Source organism: Prionailurus bengalensis, chromosome E2 (assembly GCF_016509475.1).
Source record: "Prionailurus bengalensis isolate Pbe53 chromosome E2, Fcat_Pben_1.1_paternal_pri, whole genome shotgun sequence".
In the NCBI taxonomy this organism is placed as follows: Eukaryota; Metazoa; Chordata; class Mammalia; order Carnivora; family Felidae; genus Prionailurus; species Prionailurus bengalensis.
The window spans coordinates 20,489,618-20,512,610 of record NC_057352.1 but is presented as its reverse complement, the minus strand read 5'-3'; the positions used below and the strand labels follow the sequence as shown (position 1 = coordinate 20,512,610).

Here is a 22,993-nt window from a genome sequence, read left to right as displayed (position 1 = left end):
GACAATTCAGGATTTTCTGCCCTCCCCCCGAGTTGGAGGACACACTGATCTCCACAGGGAAGCTGCCGGGAAAGGACGGGCTCTCCCACTCTTCTTGAAGCCACTTCCGAACCCCGTGCCCTCTGCGCAGATCGACCGGAAAGCTGAGGGCAGCTCGTCACCTGTTCTCACCCCAAACTCACACCCACGTCCTGGCTGTGGCCCGGGCCCTCTCCATTCGACGCTGAATTCCCCTGCTTTTTGCCAAAGCCAAAGGCAGCAGGGCTCACTGAGCTCCTGGGGCATGTTTTATAACTGTTTGCCTGCTCAGGATCATTCTAGAGCCATATGCGGACTCCCCAGGACCAGGAAGAACAGCACCGGCTCCTGCTCTGACAGGAAACCGCAGGATGAAGCAGTCATCCCTCCCAGCAGTCTGGCCTCCCTGCCCACCCCGACCTCCTGCTGTCCCCGGGTCCTTGCCTCTGCCCAAACACCCCTCCCGGGACTTCTCCAGCTTCTGGAGCCCTGGCCATCTGGCAAGGCCCAGGGCATTCCAGCTCCTCCACACAGGCCTGGGTTCAGTCTCTGGGCTTCTCTGTCGCCGCTCCGCCTGTCCTGCCCTCCTTTGCACCCTGGACAGCCCCCGGCGGGAGGCCCAAGAGCTGCACGACCCCACCCCTGCCTGGCCACGACGAGGTCCAGGGGCCACCAAAGTTGCAAAGTATGTTCTGTAACAAGCAAAGTATGTAAGTGTAACAAACTTAAAGCTGAGATGTACAAATGTTCACTTCCCCAGGGAACAAAATGCTCTCACAGAAGGCGGGAAAAGGACAGGAATGACAAAAGCGGTTCTCCATGTGTGTGACAAACTGCAGTGTTCCCACGACGAGCCACCCTGCAAGCCCAGGTCCGAAAGGTGAGAGACTGCCGCCTCTCAGCCTGTCTATGGATCTCCAGAGAGCTGATGGATTCTTTTGAAATAACATCGAGGAGAGCAATGATACGTAGTTTTAAACCCTGGGGAGTCTCCCTACCCCTGGTAAAATGAAAATAAACCGGCACTGTTTAACTGTTGAACAAATTGAACAAAATGTAAGGCAACTGTGACCTTCTGTCTCAGCTTCCCAAGCAGCAATCAACTTCTCCACCTGACAGAGGGCCGGCGCTGGCCGGCGTGCATGCCCGAGTCGCGAGGGTGCTAGGATTCTACCCTCCATACTGCTCTTCAGGGTCCTGTGCAGCCCACTGTCCCTGCGTGCCAGGGACAAGCAGCCCGAGGTGGCTGGCACTGACACCAGGAAGTGCCAGGGGACGGTCCTGAGGGGCTGGGATGACTGGGGGTGGCACAGAGAAGTGAACCCGGGCCCCCGGCACCCTTCTCGGTGGTGGCGTGGGGCAGGGGCCCTACCCTGGTGCCAGGCGGCCCCAGCAAACTGCCTTCCCAAGAGGATAAGGAAAGGTAGGGGAAGGGGCAGAACAGACTCCGTGGAACTTCCTGGGGCTGGAGTGCGAGCACTCATTTACAAAACGCTAACACAGGGCACAGGACCATCACTGGGCTCATGCCACTCACCTCCCGTGGAGCATGCAGCCCGAGTACCCCCCCCCCCCCCCCCCCCCCGCCGGCTGCAGGCCTAGGAGCCCAGAGCCAGGCCAGAGCATCAGGTCAGCTGTCACCCTGAGCGGCGGGTCTCACAGATGCAGCCAGGGGACACGTACCGGCAAAAATCAAGTTTAGCATTGTATTGTTTACATAAAGTAACGTGTAAAAAATGGAGTAAATGTCCGAGACAGTTTGTTTCTACCTCGCCCCGAGGAGGAGAAACGCTGTGGTGCGAGGTGGGTGCCTGCCCTTGTCCTGTGTCTCTGGTCTGGGGAAAGGCAGCGCTCCAGGGCCGAGCGGTCCTGGTCACGGCCCGGGCTGTGGCAGGTAGTGGGAGGTGCCTTCATGTCACGGTAGCTGGAGCCTCAGCCGTCCAGCACGCCTCCCCAGTGCCATCCCACGTGCCGGTCCTCTCCAGCGTGGCCTGCAGAAGCTCTCGGATTCTTCGGTTTTCCTTAGAGGTAGACTCCCAGACAACCTCAAGCTTGCCTTCCATTTCTCTGTGAGAAATACACACAAAATAGCACAAGGAGAAAATTATCTACAGAGCCCTTATGACTCCTAAAGTTGTAAGAACTCAAAGGGAAGAATGCTTAATGTCAGAGAACAGGTCCCATTGTGCTTGGGTTCCCAGGCAAAGACTCCCGGAGTTGAATGAAGCACTGAGACCCCCTGGAAATAGAAAAAATACAAGCCACAGGCTAAACATGACTTTTTACCTTTCCTCTCTCTGTTTTGCCTTTTCCTTTATTTTGGACCTTTGTTCTCTATAGAATTAACAGGTATAAGAATGAAATACAGTGACTGTAGTGGCTGACCTATGGCACAGTGGCCTGGCTGTGGGCACCCACACAGCATGAACCCTGCACGCCTCTCCTGTGCACCCTCTACCTGTCCCCACTGTGACCTGGCCAACACTCAGGAACCTCTCATAGCACCGTCCGCAGAGCCAACGATGGGCCCGGACATAAAGAGTTAGTCTGGGGGTGAGGAGGGGACCGCAGGGAGTGGGGCTTATAACCGAGGACACAGAGAAGACTGGCCTCACGTGCTGGGAGTGAGCGCCCAGAGGGAACCAAGACGTGTGAGGAAAGGAAAGGGTACCAGGGACTCTGTGACAGGAACCATGTGGAGTGCTGAGGAAACAGGGCCTGCAAGGTACATATGTCCTCACAGGGCCAACGTCCACTGGAGGACAGGGTACCAGCTACCACCTCACAGGACGGTGGACGCCATGGGGGATTCAGGGAGATAGAAAGACTGGCCTCAGCCTGGAAGAAGGAGCAGGCCTCATGCAGGAGGGCAGGGTGCGGAAGCCAGCTCCTTCACAGACATAGCCAGGTGGTTGTGGAAGATGCTAGAAACTGGACTACCAAGTGGGCTGAGCACTGCTGTTTAAGAAGGAGGCCAGTGAGATTGAGGGAGGCCAGTGACATGCCCACTTGTCCAGTGTCACTTCTCTTGTTAACTGTTGCTTCCTTCCAAGGCCGCTTATGCTCACTGAATGTTGAACACTATTTAGTTATTTCTGTTTTCTGGGGGCTCCTGGGTGGCTCAGTCAGTTGAGCATCCAACTTCAGTTCAGGTCATGATCTCATGGGATGGTGAGGGCTTGGGATCAAGGCCTGTCTCGCTCTGCCTGGCTCGCTAAAAAAACAAAACAAAAGAGAATGAATGAATGAATGAATGATGAATGAATAGATGAATAAATGAATGAACGAATAAATAAATGGATAAATGAATAGATAAATGAATGAATGAATGCATAAATAAATAGGAACTCTTTAAGGGCAGGAAAAAATAAAGACTAAACTGAAGGCACAGGGGCAGGCAATAGAATGTTGGTATTGCTCTGAGGACAAAAGCCCGTGCCAGAAACCCATATTTTTGTAGAATAGAGACTAGGTGCTGGACCCATGCAAACCAGGTATGACAGAAAACCCCAGGGCTTGCTCATATCCACAGTTCTCTTCTTCTTCCTAGAAACACTCTGAACTAAGTGTTCCACAGTTGGGCAGGTAAGTGGAGGCACATGAAGGACCCTCAAAGCAAGCATGGCTGGGCAGAAAATCTGCTCATCTTCCAGAGAAACCTGCTCTGAGAGACTAAATGTCTCCTACAGGGCTGGAGCCGCTGGCTTGTTCTCAGGTGGATCGGGAGCTTGAATCTACATTGTTCCCCATTATTGGACATCCCTAGGACCTGTGTGGAGGGAACCAAGATGAAAAGCCATTTTTGGAACAATTAGAAAAAAAAAGCTCAGTGGATGGGTTAAACAGTACACTGGACACAGCTGAAGAGAGAATTAGTAAACTGTAATATTAAGCAGAGGAAATCACCCCAAATGCAGTTCAGAAAAATATGATATTAAGAAGTTATACCTTATAAATGTAATAATAGCATTGTGGATACTTTTAAAGTCTTTTTGTATGTTTTTAAAAGCATTACTATACTATAGCCTATTTTAAAAATTAATAATAAAATTAAAGTGGCTCCAGGTTTGGAAATATTTTCTAGCACCAAAGAGAAGCAAATACAAGTCTTCTCTGGCGAGAAACATCCTTAATCCTGAACCTCAGGATTCTACAGATTAAATTCAACTATATATGAGTTCATAGTTAAAAAGTTATTCTAAAAAGAAAGAAGCCACATAGGGCAAGATTAAAAAAATTTTTTTAAATGTTTTTATTTATTGAGAGAGAGAACGTGTGTGAGTGGGGGAGGGGAAGAGAGAGCAAGAGAGAGGATCCGAAGTGGACTCCATGCTGACAGCAGCAAGCCCAATGTGGGGCTCGAACCCACAAACCATGAGATCATGACCTGAGCTGAAGTCGATTGCTCGACTGAGCCACCCAAGTACCCCAGAAACAAATTTGAATTCTGCCAATTTTCAGATATTGAAAAAATAACTATGAATGAAATGTTAAAAAAGAAGTAAGAGATGTACTTGAAATAAGCAAAGACCAAGAATTTATTTTAAAAATGACTAGGCAGATTTTCAAAAAAAACCAAATAGAATTGAAGACAAAATATACTGTTGTTGAGATTAAAAAAAAAAAAAAACCTCATTGGTCGTGTGACACAGTACACAGCTGAAGAGAGAATTAGTAACCAGAAATATTGAGCAGAAGAAATTTCACAGAAGGTAGACCAGGAAAACAAGGAGATGGAAAATTTAAAACATAAGGCAAGTGGAGGATTGAATAAGAAGATCTAACATACATTTATTTAATCTGAGTTCCAGAAGGACACTTAGAAAGAATAAGAGGAAATGATTTATTTTAAGATAATGGCTTATTTTAAGAGATGATAATTTTCTAGACTAAAGAAGGACAGAAAATCACAGATATGGAGAATAATTTTTATCAAGTAGATAAGTAAAAAAGAACCTTACAGTTAAACACATAACAATGAAACTGCAGAATACAAGAGACAGAGGAGATCTTAAGAATTAAGAGAAAAGGTTGGGGCGCCTGGGTGGCGCAGTCGGTTAAGCGTCCGACTTCAGCCAGGTCACGATCTCGTGGTCCGTGAGTTCGAGCCCCGCGTCGGGCTCTGGGCTGATGGCTCAGAGCCTGGAGCCTGTTTCCGATTCTGTGTCTCCCTCTCTCTCTGCCCCTCCCCCGTTCATGCTCTGTCTCTCTCTGTCCCCCCAAAAATAAATAAACGTTGAAAAAAAAATTAAAAAAAAAAAGAATTAAGAGAAAAGGTGATCAATTATTTTTAAAAATGACAGAGGCTTACCAGAGACTTGTCTTTTGACTTGTCAAAACAGATTTCTCAAACAGAGAAGATAATGGAATATGCTGAGATAAAAAGACTGTCAAAGTAAAATCCTGTAGTTAGCAAAAATTACCTTACAAAAATGCAGACATTTGCAGGGAAACAGAAACTAAGAAAACTTACTCCCAACAGACTCTTACTAAAGAAACTTCTTATTTATTTATTTATTTATTTATTTATTTAAATTTATTTTTGAAGGAGAGAGAGAGAGAGAGAGAGCATGAGCGGGGGAGGAGCAGAGAGAGAGGGAGACACAGAATCCGAAGCAGGTTCCAGGCTCCAAGCTGTCAGCACAGAGCCCGACGCGGGGCTCGAACTCATAAACTGTGAGATCATGACCTGAGCCGAAGTCAGACGCTCAACCGACTGAGCCACCCAGGCGCCCCTAAAGAAACTTCCAAATGATGCATTTTACAAAGAAGGAAACTAATCTGAGAAATAAGGTCGGTGATGCAAGAGACAATATGTTAAAAGATAAACTGAGGAAGTATGAAAATTTTGAGTTTATCTGAGCAAAAATTAAATTGGGCAGCATCTCACCTGGCAGAGAGAAAGGAGCTCTGAAGAGCTATACAAAATGGAAGACTTTTTACAGGCAGAGGGGAGCAGGAACAAGGAAGTTCTACTAGGCAAAAGTGAGTTGGTTATTGCAAACTAACTTTTCTTTAGGGGATGGCAGGGTCTCCCAGGCATATGACCTAACTAGTGCTGACCAGGCAATTCCGTATTGATTCGTTTAAGATTCCCTTTCTGGTAGAGCCAAAACTGATTAGGTCAAGTCTTGGTCTGGTGATGTGGGACTAGCATAAGTGAGGCCCATTTTGGGCCTGTCACCTTATTTATAATAATCAGTAAGTAAAGGAAGGGTACTTCTGGGTAAATCAAAATAAAGAACTATAAAGAAAGTAGCAACATTTAACTGGGGACCTAAAGATAACCATAGAAGATAGATCTTTGTTTTTCACTTTCATCTCCCAAATGACACTGGACAACATCAGCATATACACTGAGGGGGGACAATAATTAGATAAGAGCATTAGGTCTTGCTCTGGGGGAGGAAATACAGGGATATTAAATTTAGATTTCTTTTCTTAAAGTTTATTTATTTTGAGAGAGAGGCAGAGAGAGAGAGAAAGCACAGGGAGGTGAAGAGAGAGAGAGAATCCCAAGCAGGGATTCTCTGCCCTGTCAGTGTGGAGCCTGATGCAGGGCTGAAACTCATGAACTGTGAGATCAAGACCTGAGCCGAAACCAAGAGCTGGACGCTCAACTGACTGAGCCACCCAGGTGCCCCAGTTAAATTTAGATTTTTTTTAATGTTAAATAACCATGGTCAAATTTTAAGGGCAACCACTGAAAGTACAGAATGCATAACTTTCAAACCATTTAAGGACAGATAATGGAATAAGGGAGAGAGCAAAAAACAAAATTCCATTTTATTAATGTGATTCTTTTTAAAAGTTATTTTATTTTTGAGAGAGACAGAGCATGAATGGGGGAGGGGCAGAGAAAGAGGAAGACACAGGATCAGAAGCAGGATCCAGGCTCTGAGCTGTCAGCACAAAGCCCGATGCGGGGTTTGAACTCACGAACCGTGACATCATGACCTAAGCCAAAGTGGGTGTTCAACTGAGCCACCCAGTTGCCTCTATTAATGCAATTCTAAGCACATGAACTTCACAGAGTATGCAACGTTCCCCAGTGTTTTTAATATACTGGCAACACTTCCTCTATCATATGTTTAAAGGAGGAAGTGTAACAGAGAACGCAGAGAACATAATATACCCATAATCTTATGATTATGCTCTTACAAAAAGGGAATGATTAGAGATTTTAAAATTCTCAGAAATGAGGGGCAGGCACCTGGCGGGCTCAGTTGGAGGCGCATAAGACTCTTCATCGCAGGGTCCTGTGTTCAAGTCCTACGTTGAGATTACTTAAAAAAAATAACTTAAAAAAAATCCTCAGAAATGAAAGAAAGAAAAAGCAGAAATAAGACATTTCATCAAAAGTAAAATCTCCCAAGAAAATGAAATATAACAAAAGTATCAAAGAGAGGGACAAGAGGGGAGGACAATTAGAGGCCTGGGTTGATTTAAGAAGTCCAATATTCAAACAACGGGGAGTTCTGAAGCGGGGGGGGCGGGGAATTAGAGAAAATGAAGAGCTGGGATGTGGCGCACAGCACGGCGACTGTAGTTAACGACACCGTGTCACAGACTTGAGAGGCTGCCGCAGGACTGGATCTTCAGTGTTCCCACCATAACCACCACCGCCACCAGCACCACAGCAAAATGGGAACTAGGTGAGGCGAGGGATGTGTTAGCTAACCAGCAAACAAAAGTCAAGACCAATATTACATTCGGACAAAACTAAACTGTAAAAAATACACAGAACACGTCCAGAGGGTTTTACTAGAAAATCCTAGCAAACATTCAAAACCAGCCATAGTAGACGGGGCTGGGGCGGCCCTACCTTTTCTGCTGCAGTGCCTGCTCCAGGATACCCTGCTTGTCCCGCAGCATCTGATGGAGGTGTCTCATCTCTTGCTGGTACTGAGCGGTTTTGCTAGCAAAGTCTTCCTGTTGCTCTGTCAGACGGTGACTGATGTCGCCCACTTTCAGTGCTGCCTGCTTTTTGTACCCCTGAGGGAGGAGGAAGCACTCTGTGAGCGAAGGGACGCTGCCTGTGGCCCACGGGGTGGCTTCCCAGATGTATACCCTACCCATTTGGGTCATCAGAGCCCACTGAGATAATGAGTAAACCTTCGGTAAGCCCGATCTGGGAGGGCAAGGATCATAAAAGTCATATAGGGGGAAAAAAAAAAAGAATGTCACGTATAATAATACCAAATTTCTAGTTTGCATCATGCCTAGTTTTTATATGCTACAAATAAAACAGACCAACCTGGCAAGGTCTGTGCATTCTATCGGTAAACAGATGACAGAGGTAAAAGCCTGACTCATTTGTTTTCCTTTTACCTTTTTATTGTATAGTATTTAAGGTTACGACTTCCCTCTGAGCATTTCTAAGACTGTTGTCACATAGATTCCAATTTGCAGTTCACACAGATTCAGTGCTGTTTAGAGATGGACAGTTTATATATTCCCTCTGACCCAAGAATTGGTTTACCTCACAGTTTTCAAATTTCCAGGTGAAAGATTATTTTCTGCTGATTGTTTATTAATCTCTGGTTTTCATCTTTTTGTTCAACAAACGTGCCTATTTCTACTCTAGGGGTTGATTCTTTTTGTAGCCAATCTACAATCAATCAATTATTCTGTGTCTATCGGTACATAAATAAACTTTATAGATGACATTAAATCTTCTACACCCTTAGTTACTTTTGTTTAATCTCTTGATCTGTCTTGGACCAAGAGAAGATTAAAGCTCCTATTATTTCTAAGTTTCCATTTCCCTTTGTATGTCCTGTGGTTTATCCTTTATAGATTTGCTGCTGTGTTACTTAGCACGTAGATATTTGTGACTACGATGTATTATTAACTGTAGTCTTTTAACATTATAAACGCCCCTCCTTTTTTTTTTTTTTTTTTTTGTCTCACTTAGTGCTTTTAGCCTGAACTCTATCTTGGCACATTTAAAGATTGTACCTTTTCTTTCTTTTTGTTTGCAGAAATCTGGATTATCTTTACTCATCCTTTTATTCACAACCCTTCTGACACACTTTGTTTCAGACGGTCTCTTGGCTCTATCGTGGGATACTGTTTGCTTCATAATCCAATCTACACAACAGTTTTCTTTTAATGGGTGAAATAAACTCACTTACACTTATTGGTATTTGTTTGGTCCCACTCTTGTTATTTTGCTTGTTTTATCTACATACATCTTTAAAGACTTTAATGTAGTCCTGTTTTCTCTGTTCTTTTTACTGTTGTAATACTACTATTTAGGAATGAATCTCTTGGGATTCTTGCGGTGACTTTTATCCTCATGCCTTTATATTATATGTCCTTACTCCTCTCATTTAGCAAAAGTTAGCTCACAACCTTTTCTTCCCCTACTTAAATATGCTCAAGCTCCTCCCACTTGATTTTTCAGCTTGAAATGATATCCTTTGAACTCCTAGTTATGAAATATGAACAATCAGCTAGCTTGTCCTACTTTCTACTTTCCTACTTCCTGAACCTATCAGTTTTCCCTTGATTGTATTATTTCCACATTGTCAAAAAGACGTTTACATTTTATTCCATCAGCCTTATCCCTGCTTTGCCGAAGTCTTAGTCCACAGTTAATTGTATCTTTTGCTCATTGCCAGTACTTTTCTGAAATTTGCCCAATTGTTTCTTTTCTTTTCTTTCTTTTTTTTTTTTTTTTTTTTAATGTTTTATTTATTTTTGAGAGAGAGAGCACAAGCAGGGCAGGGGCTAGAGATAGAAAGTGTGAGCAGGGGAGGGGCAGAGAGAGAGGAAGAGAGAGAATCCCAAGCAGGCTCCAAGATGTCAGCGCAGAGCCCGATGAGGGGCTCGATCTCATGAAGCATGAGACTGTGACCTGAACTGAAATCGAGAGTCGGACGCTTAACTGAATGAGCCACCCAGGTGCCCCTGACCAACCGTTTCTTGACTGGCTGAACTCAAGCTGATTGATCTTTGAGGAAGATTTATGGGAAGATGTGCCCAGAGTTCTCACACTGTCAAAACTGTCTGATGAGTAGCGTGATTGGATGGAAACATCCTTGGCTCATACTGTTTCCTCGAATATTTATAGAAGGCATTGCACCGCTCTCTGGCATTCAGTGCTGCTGCTGAGAAGTGTGATGCCAACATGGTTTTCTTTTTCTTATTTCTCGGTTTTTTTGCCTGCATGTCCAAGGTATTCTTTCTTTATCGTAAAGTCCTTTCAATGTATAGATTCATGTCTTCATTTATTTCAGAAAAGCTTTTATGAATTATGGTTCTGAGTTGTTTTGATTTCTTCTTTGGGGGCTGTTAACAATAGGCACATTGGCTCTCTTATCCCTCTCTACTGTTTTTTTTTTTTTCCTTCTACTGGATTCTTTTCACATCTTTATTTCTGCCTTTCTGTCTTTACCTTTCTCATTTCTATTCTTTATGTCCCTGTTGTGCTTTTAGGATAGGTTTCTCCTCATGCTCCCTGTAATTCAGTCTACGTTTCTGAAACGGATGCTCCCTTCCTTCGATGTCTTCTCAGAGTTGTGTCAGTTTCAGTTCCCATCCTCCTCCATCTGGTTGTCTGTTTCTGCTTTGTAGGATTTCCTCCTAGCTCTGATGGCTTTATTAAGTTTTAGCTTTCTAGCCACCTAGCTACCTCCTTACTTATCTACCTACCTGCCTATCAATTCCCTGTCGAATATAGTTGATAATTTTGATCTTTGTGGCAACATTATTTCTTGAAAAAAAATTTTTTTAATGTTTATTTATTTTTGAGAGAGAGAGAGAGAGAGAGAGAGCGAGCAAGTGAGGGACAGAGAGAGAGGGAGACACAGAATCCAAAGCAGGCTCCAGGCTCTGAGCTGTCAGCACAGAGCCAGATGTGGGGCTCGAACCCATGAACAGTGAGATCATGACCTGAGTGTGGCAACATTATTTCTGATGCATTTTCATCATGTGCAGGACAATTATACTTCTGTTTTTCTTCCTTTTTCTTATTTTGCCTCTGGAGGTCCCTGAATTCCTCTGAGCTGAGGTTCCTAGGAGCATGACTGGTTGGGTCAACTTCCAGGCTTTTCATGCTGTCTCTCTTGTGGCCCCCCTCTCGGGTCCTCTGAATCTAGCCTGGCTCGGAAGGGCTTCTGCCTGTGGCTCTGGCTTCCCAGATCTCAACACAGCCCTGACCTCCAGGGTGCCGTCCTCACTTCTGGGAGTCCTATTTTGCTGGGGTTTCCTGAGATGTCATCTTCGAATTTTCTCGACCTTTTCTAGGTTTCTTCTCTCCACTTCCCCAGAGATCTGCCCTGTCTAACCTGGATCCAGCTCTCAGGTGCCTCTCTGGGTGGCTGAGTAGACCCTTTTTACTATCTTATTTAGATGAACGGTACTGAGATACATTCCAAACACAAGGCCAACCACACTGACAATCAGACCTTCTCTTTTGGAAACAAAAGCCAACAGGAAAGCCAGAAAACCCCACAAAAACCCACGATTGCTCATTATTATTCAAAATATTTCTATTTAGATTCCTATCATTAATGGTATGGTGTAGTCCTTCTAGCCTTTCTGGGAGTTGAAATACTGTTGTGTATGTTGCGTTTGACTTTGTTGAATTTTTAAAATTGTAAAATATATTATTTAATTAATTCTCCAAAAGGTTATTGAATTTATTGAATACTGCGTGTCAGGTGCTATTTCAGGGGCCTGGGATATACCAGTGAACAAAAACAGAAAAAAATCTCTGCCCCTGTGGAATTTATAGTCTGGTCAGAGGGACAGATAATTTCCAGTAAACACAATAAATAGGTTATGTACCTGTCGGAAGGTGATGCTGTCTATGGAAGAAACATTAAGGCAAGGTAGTGAGAATGAAGGGTGTGGAAGAATGGTTGGACAGCAACTGGAATGGTCAAGGTGTGCCTCATTGACATGGTGACACGTATACATTTGCAGGGAAGCTTAGGAAGCATATATGAGTAATTTAATAACAAAGCAAACACCATGGAACTATCATCTAAGTTAATAGATAGAATATTAGCAGTAGCCTCCAAGTCCCCAAGTATCCCAACCCTTCAGGCATACAGTTGACCCCTGAGCAACATGAGCATGGATTGCATGGGTCCATTTATATGCAGATTTTTGGATAAATACGGTACGGTACTATAAGTGTATTTTCTCTTACATTTTTCCTAATAACATTTTCTTTTCTGTAGCTTACTTTATTGTAAAAATGAAGTATATAACACATACAACATAGGAAATATGTGTTAATTGACTGTTTATGCTATTTGTAAGGCCTGTGGTCAAGAGTAGGCCATTAGTAGTCACATTTTGGGGGAATCGGAAATTACACATGGATTTCTGACTGCGTGGGAGTTGGTGCCCCAACCCTCCTGCATTATTCAAGGGTCGACTGTAATCATTAATTTCATTTTTGCTAAAATCTTTTCCTTACCTTTCATTTTTAGTTTTATAATCTAAGTATGCCCCAAACCCGTTAATTTTGCCTACTTTAAACTTTATATAAATGCAAACATATTGCAGGTTCTCATTTCCGTTGTGTTCCTTTCACTCAATATTGTGCTTGCGCGATTCACCCACAATACCGTAAATATAATTTATTCATTCTCATTGGTATTAGGTATTCCTTTGTGAATACATCACAATTTATTTATCTGTTCTGCTGATGAGCATGAGGTTGTTTTGTTTGGGACAATATGGATAATGCTGTTGAGACCGTCGCCTTACGTGATTTCTGGTGCACACATGTGAGAGTCCCCCTATCTGGAAAGGAGAAGGGAGGGACGACTGGGTGGTGAGCTTTACTCATGGTCTGAACCAATTTCCAGCCCCAGCAACAATGTAGAAAAGTTCCCACTGCTTCATGTCATTGCCAAATGCTCTGTATTGACAAATATCTTTTTTTTTTAATTTTTTTACTGCTTATTTATTTTTGAAGGAGAGAGAGACAGCATGAGCGGGGGAGGGGCAGAGAGAGGGAGACACAGAATCTGTAGCAGCTCCACGCTCCTAACTGTCAGCACACAGCCCAATGTGGGGCTTGAACTCATGAACCGTGAGATCATGCATGACCTGAGCCCAAGTCGGACACTTAATTGACTGAGCCATCCAGGCACCACTGTATCGTCAAATTTCTTACTTTTTGACCTTGTAGGTACCAAATCGGTAAAAACACATTCTCGTTGGCCACTTTTAAGATTTTTTTTAATAACTAAAAACAATGTTTACTTATTTATTTTGAGAGGGAGAGAGAGAGAGAGAGAGAGAGTGCACATGTGCATGAGTGGGAAAGGGGCACAGAGAAAGGGAGAGAGAGAATCCAAAATAGGCTCCATGCTGTCCATGGGGAGCCCGATCTGGGGCTTGATCTTATGACCCTGGGATCATGACCTCAGCTGAAATCAAGTGTCGGACACTTACTGACTGAGCCACCCAGGTGCCCCACTTTTAAGATTTTATCTTTGTCTTTGGTGTTCTGCAGTCTCACTATAGTGTATCTAGATACGCGTTTCTTTTTCTTTATCCTGCCTCGTAGTTAGGTTATGACAAATATGTGTACTTGAAGATTAAACTTACCATATCCTCATTTACTTTAAAACTGTGTCAGGAATAAAATTCCTAGAAAACTAAGTTATCTGTTCAGAATCTCTGATGACATTTTAGAAGTCCACACAACTCCAAAAGCTATCTGGTTAAATTAAATCACTCCTACCATTGGACGCTACAGGATAAGCTCCCCTGAGATCTGGGTGGAGGACTCATGACAGGCATTTTCAACTTTGCTTTCAGCAAAGGAACCCTTTCTTCAAGTAGCACCATGCCCGAAAGTGTACATTTGGGAACAGGAGCAGAGCTGCTGTGGCCCACAGAGGGGATGAGCCCCCGACCCGCAGCGGGAGCGTCCCTCACCACAAAGGCCACTGCCTGTTATAAAAGAGAACAGCGATGTGCTGGCGGGTAGGCTAGTCTTCTCTGAATTTAGTTACATGGAGGTGATCTCGCCTGGGGAAGGCCCAGAACCCAGATCAGAGTAGCTCAGAGACACTTCATGTGGCAGACCCTACTGGAAGCCAGAAAGGCACTCAGGCAGCATCTCTGTCTGTACCACTTGAAAATCAAGATGGTCAGGCCATGCGGCTTCCAAAAACTTAATATTTGTTATTTAAGCAATATGCATGAAATATAGGGAAAAAAAGTCTATTTTTTGCATTAGGACATATATTGGGGCCTGAGTAATTATAAGTTAAATTTTATTTATTTATCTATAAATTTTGTGTATATATATGTATATATGTGTATACACATACATATAGGTACACATGCTGTTCACCCAGCACTACACTTATTTACACAGAGCTAGCCAATGTTTCATTTGTCTTAGTTTGTGAGTTTCCCCACGTAGTAAATGTCATCAGTCTATTTCTCCTCGTATCAGGCCCTTAAATCGTCATCCTACAGAAGTCCTAGATCTAATTACCCACACGTGGAGCTACACTCCCCTTCAAAACCCACAGGCTCCCTGCCTTGCACCAAGGCCTCTAGCCTGCCTATCCTCTCCCTGCCCCTGCCCACACCCCTGCTCCCACTCCAGAGAAAACGGTTTGGCTGGTAATGCTGTGGATGCAGGTGCAGAGGCCGGCAGTAAGAACACAGATGGCAGGGAGAACAGAGGTCAGGTGAGGGAGGTGGCCTGGCAGGGGAGAGTTGGTGCAGTGACAACGACTTTCTTGGGCAGAGAAACCAGAGGGTACAATTAGGATTGAGCGAGAGAGGAATAGGTCAACCCTGATCTCCAACTGAACCAATAAATGCTGGCCTTGAGAATAAAGCCTGCACATTAAGCTCAGGATAGAGCCTGGAGATTTTTCCATATCTTAAAACAAAACGAAACAAAACAAAACAAAACAAAACACAAAACAAAACAATAGCTGCATGGCATCTTATTGTGCAGATAAACCGGTTTATTTAATGAGTGGATTGATGAGTGGCTTAATGAGTGGTTTCTGCTCCTGAAACCCAGGCCTGCTTTATTTTGTAGATGACTGGAGATACATACATGCAAAATGAACCATTTTTTTAAACACAGAAATCTGACCCCAGTAAGCCACTGTTTCCATTTCAAATGGAACTTCTGAGGTTAAATGGCCACTTACCTTGATTTTTTCCTCTAACTTTCCCAAGCGAATGTTGCCTTCTATGATTTTGTTGAGAACTCCATCCTTTTCACTTTCTAAACATTTAGCCTAAAGAGCGAAGTAAAAAGAAAAATAATGGGCTCTTAGTTGAACAGAAAAATTAAATTAATAATTCTTCTGCGAAGAATCTTGCTACTTACAAGTCATCTCCGTTCTGCCACTTGTCCTGGCCCAGCACCTGTCTGGCCCCCAACCTCCACCCCGTTTGAAGGCTGTGGGCAGAACTTGGGCCAAGAGCTGAGGAGGGGCAAGAACCCAGAACAGCAGGCTGGGCGCCCCTCCTGGACACCAATGGAAGATCGAGCCCCTCAAACCAGGGGAATGTGAGAGGCTGGAAGGGTTTTCAGCACACATCTCTATTCTTGCGGGATATATCATTCCTTCAATCAGGCCCAAGGAATAAGTGCCGAGATGCAAATATACTTTTACCTTGACCATTTGAATAATTACAAAATTAAGGATAAACATGAATGCACAATGCCACTCACCAAACCAAATGTGACAGCTTTATATCTTAGAGGGATGTCATTTGCAGCAGAGTGCTTTCGATTAATATCCATATGGGACATGAATTACTACACACTATAAATTATTTCAAATGCTAAAATAAAAAAGCAAAGATGAGCACAATTTGATTTCATTTGATTTCCTTCAGAAATGAAAAATAGGACACAGAACATTAAATAACTTTGCCGTAAGTCACATGGAAAACTCATCCTAAATGTGGGATTACAAATTAAGGTGCCCCCTTTGGGGCCCCTTGGTGGTTTAGTTGGTTAAGCGTCTGACTCTTGATTTCGGCTCAGGTCGTGATCTCACAGTCATGGAGTTGAGCCCCGAGCTGGGCATGGAGACTGCTTAAGATTCCCTCTCTCCTTCTCCCTCTGCCCCCACCCCCCTGCCCCCCGCATAAGCGGACCTGCACGCACATACTCTGTGTCTCTCTCAAAAATAAAAAATAAAAATAAAAACTAAAAGAAGAAATTAAGGTGCCATTCTCAATAAATTAAGGCCTAGGAGACCAGGACAGGGTAAGGTTGGGATACTCGGCCCACAGTCCCAGGACAGGGCAGAGGCAGCAAGCAGCACCCCGAACCCCGGCTGGTCTCGGGGCTCCCAGGCACAAGGCGCTCGCAGGGCCAGGGGGACAACAGTGTCTGTAGGTACACAGATGTCTCTTGCGGTGGGCACAGCTGGGGAGGGCTGAAAGCAGCTCCCCCACGTCCGAGGGGTCTAAGGATTCTAAACCTGAGCCTGGCGTTCAGGCCATAATAACAAAGTTCAAGGCAGGGGGAGAGAACACGTTTCATTTACAGATTGTTGGCTTAACTTGTAACTTCCAAGTATTTGGACAAATAGCGTATGGTTTCCATTTCGATTCCCATCCTGGGCCCACAAATACGAGGGGAGGACCTAAGAGGGACGGTGTGAGGATCGGGGAGGATCTAAACTTCATCACAGAAACCTGGCATGATTGCTGGCCCACATGGGAGGTGCAGGGCCTGCCTCCCGGGGAAGCCTGCGTGCCCCACGCTGCAAACAAGATGACTTCGCCTTTACGGTGGTACTGACACGTGGCAGCGGGGTCCCCGTTTTTCAGCAAGCTTCTGCTTTGCGCTCTGGTTATTCCAGTGGGGAAGCACAGGAGGCAAGGCAAAGGGGGAAATGGGCGCTCAGCACCACCACAGAAAATGCCTGAGCCCAGCACTTGGGTTAGGATGATGACCTCTCAGGAGGCGGATGGGACGGGGGCATACAGGCTTAGGGGCCTACCATGCTGTGTCTGAGTCACATTGCTTCCAAAAGACCTGGGAAGGGCTTAGAAATCACCATTCATGTGTAATCAATCTTACCACTCCTAGCAGCAACTATTGTAATTAAGAAAGCAACTTTTTTGGTAACCTTAATATAAGTGCAGAATGAGATCTCAGGACTGGCTTAATTAGCATCTCTTTTATTACAAATAAGGATCACATTTCCCCCAAGAGCTGTGTGCTATTTATATTTCTGTTTCCTCTTATATAAACAATGGCTAAAAGCCTAATGTTCATTATCCTATGGAGAATTTTTTAAAATTTTTTTAATGTTTATTTATTTTTGAGACACAGAGAGAGAGAGACAGACAGAATGAGTGGGGGAGGGGCAGAGAGAGAAGACACAGAATCCAAAGCAGGCTCCAGGCTCTGAGCTGTCAACACAGAGCCTGACATGGGGCTTGAACTCACAAACTGGGAGATCATGACCTAAGCCGAAGTTGGAAGCTTAATTGATTGAGCCACCCAGGCACCCAGGACTTTTGTTGTTGTTGTTGTTGTTGTTGTTGTGGAGAGACAGAGAGAGACACACACACACACAGAGACAGAAAGAGAGAGAGAGAGAGATCCTGAGAGAGGGGAAAGGGGCAGAGGGAGAGAGTGAGAATCTTAAGCAGGCTCCACGCTCTGTCCAGAGCCTGATGCGGGGCTCAATCCCAGGGACGCTCAACTGACTGAGCCACCCAGGTGCCCCCTCAAAGGAGGAACTTGATACCTTCCTAACAAATGGGAATAAGCCTGTGGCACATCCTGACAGACTCTCCACACCCCATTCACTTGGGAGAGGGGTTGAGTGATTCCAAGTTTGCCAATTTCCAAATGTCTCAGAAAATCTGCTAGTTTCCTCTGTCACGACATGCACTAAATTATTATTTCTAATCATATGCTACCAGAGATTTGCAACGCTGCTTAAACAAACATGTTTATTTTTTTTTAATTTTTTTTTTAACGTTTATTTATTTTTGAGACAGAGAGAGACAGAGCATGAACAGGGGAGGGGCAGAGAGAGAGGGAGACACAGAATCTGAAACAGGCTGCAGGCTCTGAGCGGTCAGCACAGAGCCCGACACGGGGCTCGAACTCACGGACCGTGAGATCATGACCTGAGCTGAAGTCGGGCGCTTAACCGACCAAGCCACCCAGGCGCCCCAAACATGTTTAAATGAATGTAAGCAACATGTGTTCAAAGTTGAAAAATCATAAAATGCAAACAGGCCTAGATTTTTTTCTTAATTGCCTGTAATTTCACCACTTGGAGACACCACTACGTAAGTCCCATTTTGTGGTAAATTCTATTGGGCTTTTTTCACTGCGTGGAGCTTGGCAAAGAGCGTGCCTCCTTTCACTGCACAGTCTGCCCCTGACACCTTTTAACACTAATGTGGAAATGCCAAGAACCATGCCCTTGGCATCACGCGGGCTGGCGGGGCAGTGCTCCACCATCTAGGACCACCGATAACCCACGCGGTCTTTTCCTTGGGACTAGGGTCGCCAGGAGCAGCGAGGGATGGACTCTATTTACCCTGTCCACGGTGCTCATATTTCATCTTCAAACAGGGAACACATTAAGTCAGTCTTACAGGGAGAATATGAAGACGCGTCTGCATGTGTGATAAATGCCTGGCGACCCTGTTCTATTTGGCTGGATCAACTAATTCTATGAGTTTATCTTCTAGAGTATCATTCACCATTATTTAAAAGTGTGGGATGGGGCGCCTGGGTGGCGCAGTCAGTTAAGCGTCCGACTTCAGCCAGGTCACGATCTCGCGGTCCGTGAGTTCGAGCCCCGCGTCAGGCTCTGGGCTGATGGCTCAGAGCCTGGAGCCTGTTTCTGATTCTGTGTCTCCCTCTCTCTCTGCCCCTCCCCCGTTCATGCTCTGTCTCTCTCTGTCCCCAAAAAAATAAAATAAAACGTTGGAAAAAAAAAAAAGTGTGGGTTATCCGCCTTTCAAAAATGTGTTTCCCCCATGGTTGAAAGCAAAAATTTTGGAGAATCTGAAAATGTGCAGTTAAAATGTAAAAAGATGAAGGTTTTTACGGGTAATTTTATAAAGACAACACACTTAAAACTATGTTTGCATATTAACTTGCAGTGGACTCGAAGTTAACTGGGGGAGCTTACCAAATACATAAGACTGTCGCGTTCCTGGGTCATATTCTCTGCCAGGCCAACAAGATTTGCCAGGTACTGGTGAGCAGACATTTCGTTCTCCATGGCTTTTTCCACCTGCTTTTTGAGGACGTCAATTTTCTTTTGAGACCTCCTAGAGAGTCCCCCCAAATGGTGGAATAAAAAACTCATTAGCCTGAATGGCTAGGGCATAGAGACTATCTGAATTGTAAACACAGCAAGTATGTTAGCATTTAAATGTATTCTTCAGCAACCCAAATCTTCCTTTGAGTTTCAGGGTGAGAATAGGTAACCGAGTTTAATTTTGAATGAAGCATAATTACTGATTCCCGGCCAAGTCAGCAAGAATCAAAAAATGCTTCACACAATTAATAGGTTACTTATGTATTATTCTCTTAATTTTTTGGCCCATGTTCTAAAAGATGCTTTTGAAAAAGGAATCCAGTTACCCCAAAATGCATAGGAAATAACTTCCCGGACTTTCAGTCTTAGGGTCATCATTATGACTATCAAGTATAATTGAACCATAGACTTGAGAAATGTTGGCTAATGCTGGTCAACAGCAAAGACTTTACTGGGCTTTTGTTTTGATATCCAGTAATCTCAATGATCCTTTTCCCTTTTCTAGCCAGTATTAGACAAAGAAAATAAAACGGAATATTTGTCTCTTTTTAATACAAAAAAATAAAAATAAAAATAAAAAACCCGGCTGAAGAAAAGATAGATAAAAACCTATTTATTTTCTGTGCCCTTTCGAGTTCAGCTCCCAGTGCTTTGTTTTCAGCTGTCAGGCGGTTCTTCTCTAACAGCAGGCTCTTTTTCTGCATTTGCAGGACGGCCAGCTTTTCCATCAGTTCTTCTAGCTCAGCACCTCCTTTCTCCTCTTCCTTCTGCAACTGGCTAGCAGACAAAAACATCACAGGCTTGTATCTGCACTCTGAAGTTAACTTGAGGCGGCCACTGCCAGGCAAGTGATGGGCAGCCCAGCCCCCGGGGCCCATGGGGCTCCTTGGGAGGCACCCCCCCAACCCCCCGCCCCCCACCCTCCACCCTGGAAATACTGTTTGTCCCCTCCCGGAGGGCCTGGGATGGAGCTTCTAGAGGCTGGGCATGGCTGGGCACACTTCTTTGATGGTAATGATCTAACCCCTGCCCGTAACTGTTGCATATGCCTCTACATGGATATACTTTTCTTTTAAAGTTTATTTATTTATTTTGAGACAGAGGGTGGGGGGCAGAGAGCAGAGAGTGAGAATCCTAAACAGGCTCTGCACTGACAGCCCCATGTGGGACTCGAACTCACGAACTGTGTGAGCATGACCTGAGGCAAAATCTAGAGTCGGATGTTTAACCAACTGAGCCACTCCGGTGCCCCTGTATAGATATACTTATTTATACCCTATATTCCTTCCAGAAGAAAAATTAAGATAGTTTAATTTTTTACATAGTTATAATTGCCTTCCCAAATCCTAATGCTAAAACAAATTTTATGTCATACTAAATTCAATGGTTTAATGATAAGAGAAATAAAAGACTAAAGAGGGCATACAATTTCAATATGAAATTCTGGCAAAATGACGCTTGAGAAAAGAGTTATTTCTTCAGTGGTTCTCTTGGTCAGTTTTCATGCCATGACCAGCCCTGAACAGGTAGAGCCACACACAGAGGCTGCCCAATTCTGGGATGGGGTAGGTCTCTCTGGGTACCATGTGGGCCTTACTCCCAGCCTTGCAGGCTGGCAAATTTAAATTTAAAACAAAACAGGGGTGCCTGGGTGGCGCAGTCGGTTAAGCGTCCGACTTCAGCCAGGTCGCGATCTCACGGTCTGTGAGTTCGAGCCCCGCGTCGGGCTCTGGGCTGATGGCTCGGAGCCTGGAGCCTGTTTCCGATTCTGTGTCTCCCTCTCTCTCTGCCCCTCCCCCGTTCATGCTCTGTCTCTCTCTGTCCCAAAAATAAATAAACGTTGAAAAAAAAATTAAATTTAAAACAAAACAAATAAAAAAGGTAGAAATAATTTGTAAAAAAACAAAAACCAAAAACAGTTAATAGTGGGAGAAATACTTTATTTTTTTTATTGAAGATTTTTATTTTTAAGTAATCTCTACACCCAACATGGGGCTTGAGCTTACAACCCTGAGATCAAGAGTCACAAGCTCCACTGACTGAGCCAGCCAAGTGCCCTGAAATAGTTGATTTAAAAAAAAAAAAATTAAAAATATTTTTTTAATGTTTATTATTTATTTTTGAGAGACAGACAGCAAGCAGAGGAGGGGCAGAGAGAGAGGGAGACATAGAATCTGAGGCAGGCTCCAGGCTCTGAGCTGACAGCACAGAGCCTGGTGTGGGGCTTGAACCACGAACCGTGAGATCATGACCTGAGCCGAGGTCAGACGCTTAACCGACTGAGCCACCCAGGTGCCCCTAAAAAAATGTTTTTTAATAAAACAAATGTTTCCTTTTCCACCCCCTGGGCATCCCAGAGGAAACTTGTACTGATCATTTCTGATTTTACTTCTTCTGGTGAAATGCTATGATTTAAAGTTTTTTAAATTGTAAAATATACATATAGATAAACATATAAAAGATAAATGCAGGGGCGCCTGGGTGGCTTGGTCGGTTAAGCGTCTGACTTCGGCTCAGGTCATGATCTCACGGTCCATGAGTTCGAGCCCCACGTCAGGCTCTGTGCTGACAGCTCAGAGCCTGGAGCCTGTTTCAGATTCTGTGTCTCCCTCTCTCTCTGCCCCTCCCCTGCTGGTGCTCTGTCTCTCTCTGTCTCAAAAATAAGCGTTAAAAAAATAAAATAAAAAAAAAATAAATGCATATTTTAACAAATAATTATAATGAACCATCATATAACCACATAGGTGAAGAAACAGGACATTAAAAAGAAAACCCATTTACAATTGCACCACAAGAATAAAATACCTGAGAATAAATTTAATCAAGGAATGCAACTCTATACTCTGAAAACTATAAGACACTGATGAAAGAAACTGAAGACGACACAAAAAAATGGGAAAACATTCCATGCTCATGGATTGGAAGAATACTCCTAAGATGTCCATACTGCCCAAAGCAATCCACAGACTTAATGCAATCCCTAGCAAAATACCACTAGCATTTTTCACAGAACTAGAACAAATAATCCTAAAATCTGTATGGAAACACAAAAGACCCTGGATAGGCAAAGCAATCTTGAGAAAGGACAAAGCTGGAGGTATCATAATCCCAGATTTCAAGATATACTACAAACTGTACATGCTTATATGGTCAATTAACCTATGACAAAGGAGGCGAGAATACACAAAGGGGAAAAGACAGTCTCTTCAATAAATGGTGCTGGGAGAACTGGACAGCAACATGCAAGAGAATGAAACCGGATCACTTTATTATACCATCCACAAAAATAAACTCAAAATGAATTAAAGACCTAAATGTGAGACCTGAAACCACAGAACTCCTAAAAGAGAGCATAGACAGTAATCTCTTCGATACTGGCCTTGGCAACACATTTACGGATCTGTTTCAGGTGAGGGAAACAAAAGCAGAAATAAACTATTGGGACTACACCAAAATGAAAAGCTTCTGCACAGCAAAGGAAACTGAATGGGAGAAGATACCTGCAAATAATATATCTGATAAGGGATTAACATCCAAGATATATAAAGAACTTCTACAACCCCACACCAAAAAACCATATGATTAGAAAATGCATAGAGGGCCTGAATAGACATTTTTTCCAAAGACCTACAGATGGCCAACAGGCACAAGAAAAGATGCTTAACGTGACTGATCATTAGGGAAATGCAAATCAAAACCATGATGAGATA

The 22,993-nt window shown here is 44.0% G+C and overlaps 1 protein-coding gene across 3 annotated transcripts in view; it reads right to left on the bottom strand.

The window, feature by feature from the left end:
- Window positions 1-1,702: 1,702 nt before the first annotated feature.
- Window positions 1,703-22,993, bottom strand: part of CEP89 (centrosomal protein 89) — a 73,256-nt gene continuing 51,965 nt past the window's right edge. For 2 of the 3 annotated variants that reach the window (XM_043599087.1, XM_043599086.1), the window contains exons 15-19: window positions 19,893-20,060; window positions 19,152-19,293; window positions 15,174-15,263; window positions 7,844-8,013; window positions 1,703-2,085 (exon numbers count right to left, since the gene is read on the bottom strand). In XM_043599087.1, coding sequence (XP_043455022.1) covers window positions 1,929-2,085; window positions 7,844-8,013; window positions 15,174-15,263; window positions 19,152-19,293; window positions 19,893-20,060 — 727 coding nt within the window. In that variant the 3' untranslated portion in view covers window positions 1,703-1,928. Of the gene's footprint in view, window positions 2,086-5,329; window positions 5,406-7,843; window positions 8,014-15,173; window positions 15,264-19,151; window positions 19,294-19,892; window positions 20,061-22,993 lie in introns of all 3 variants that reach the window. The other variant, XM_043599088.1, reaches the window with a different exon arrangement.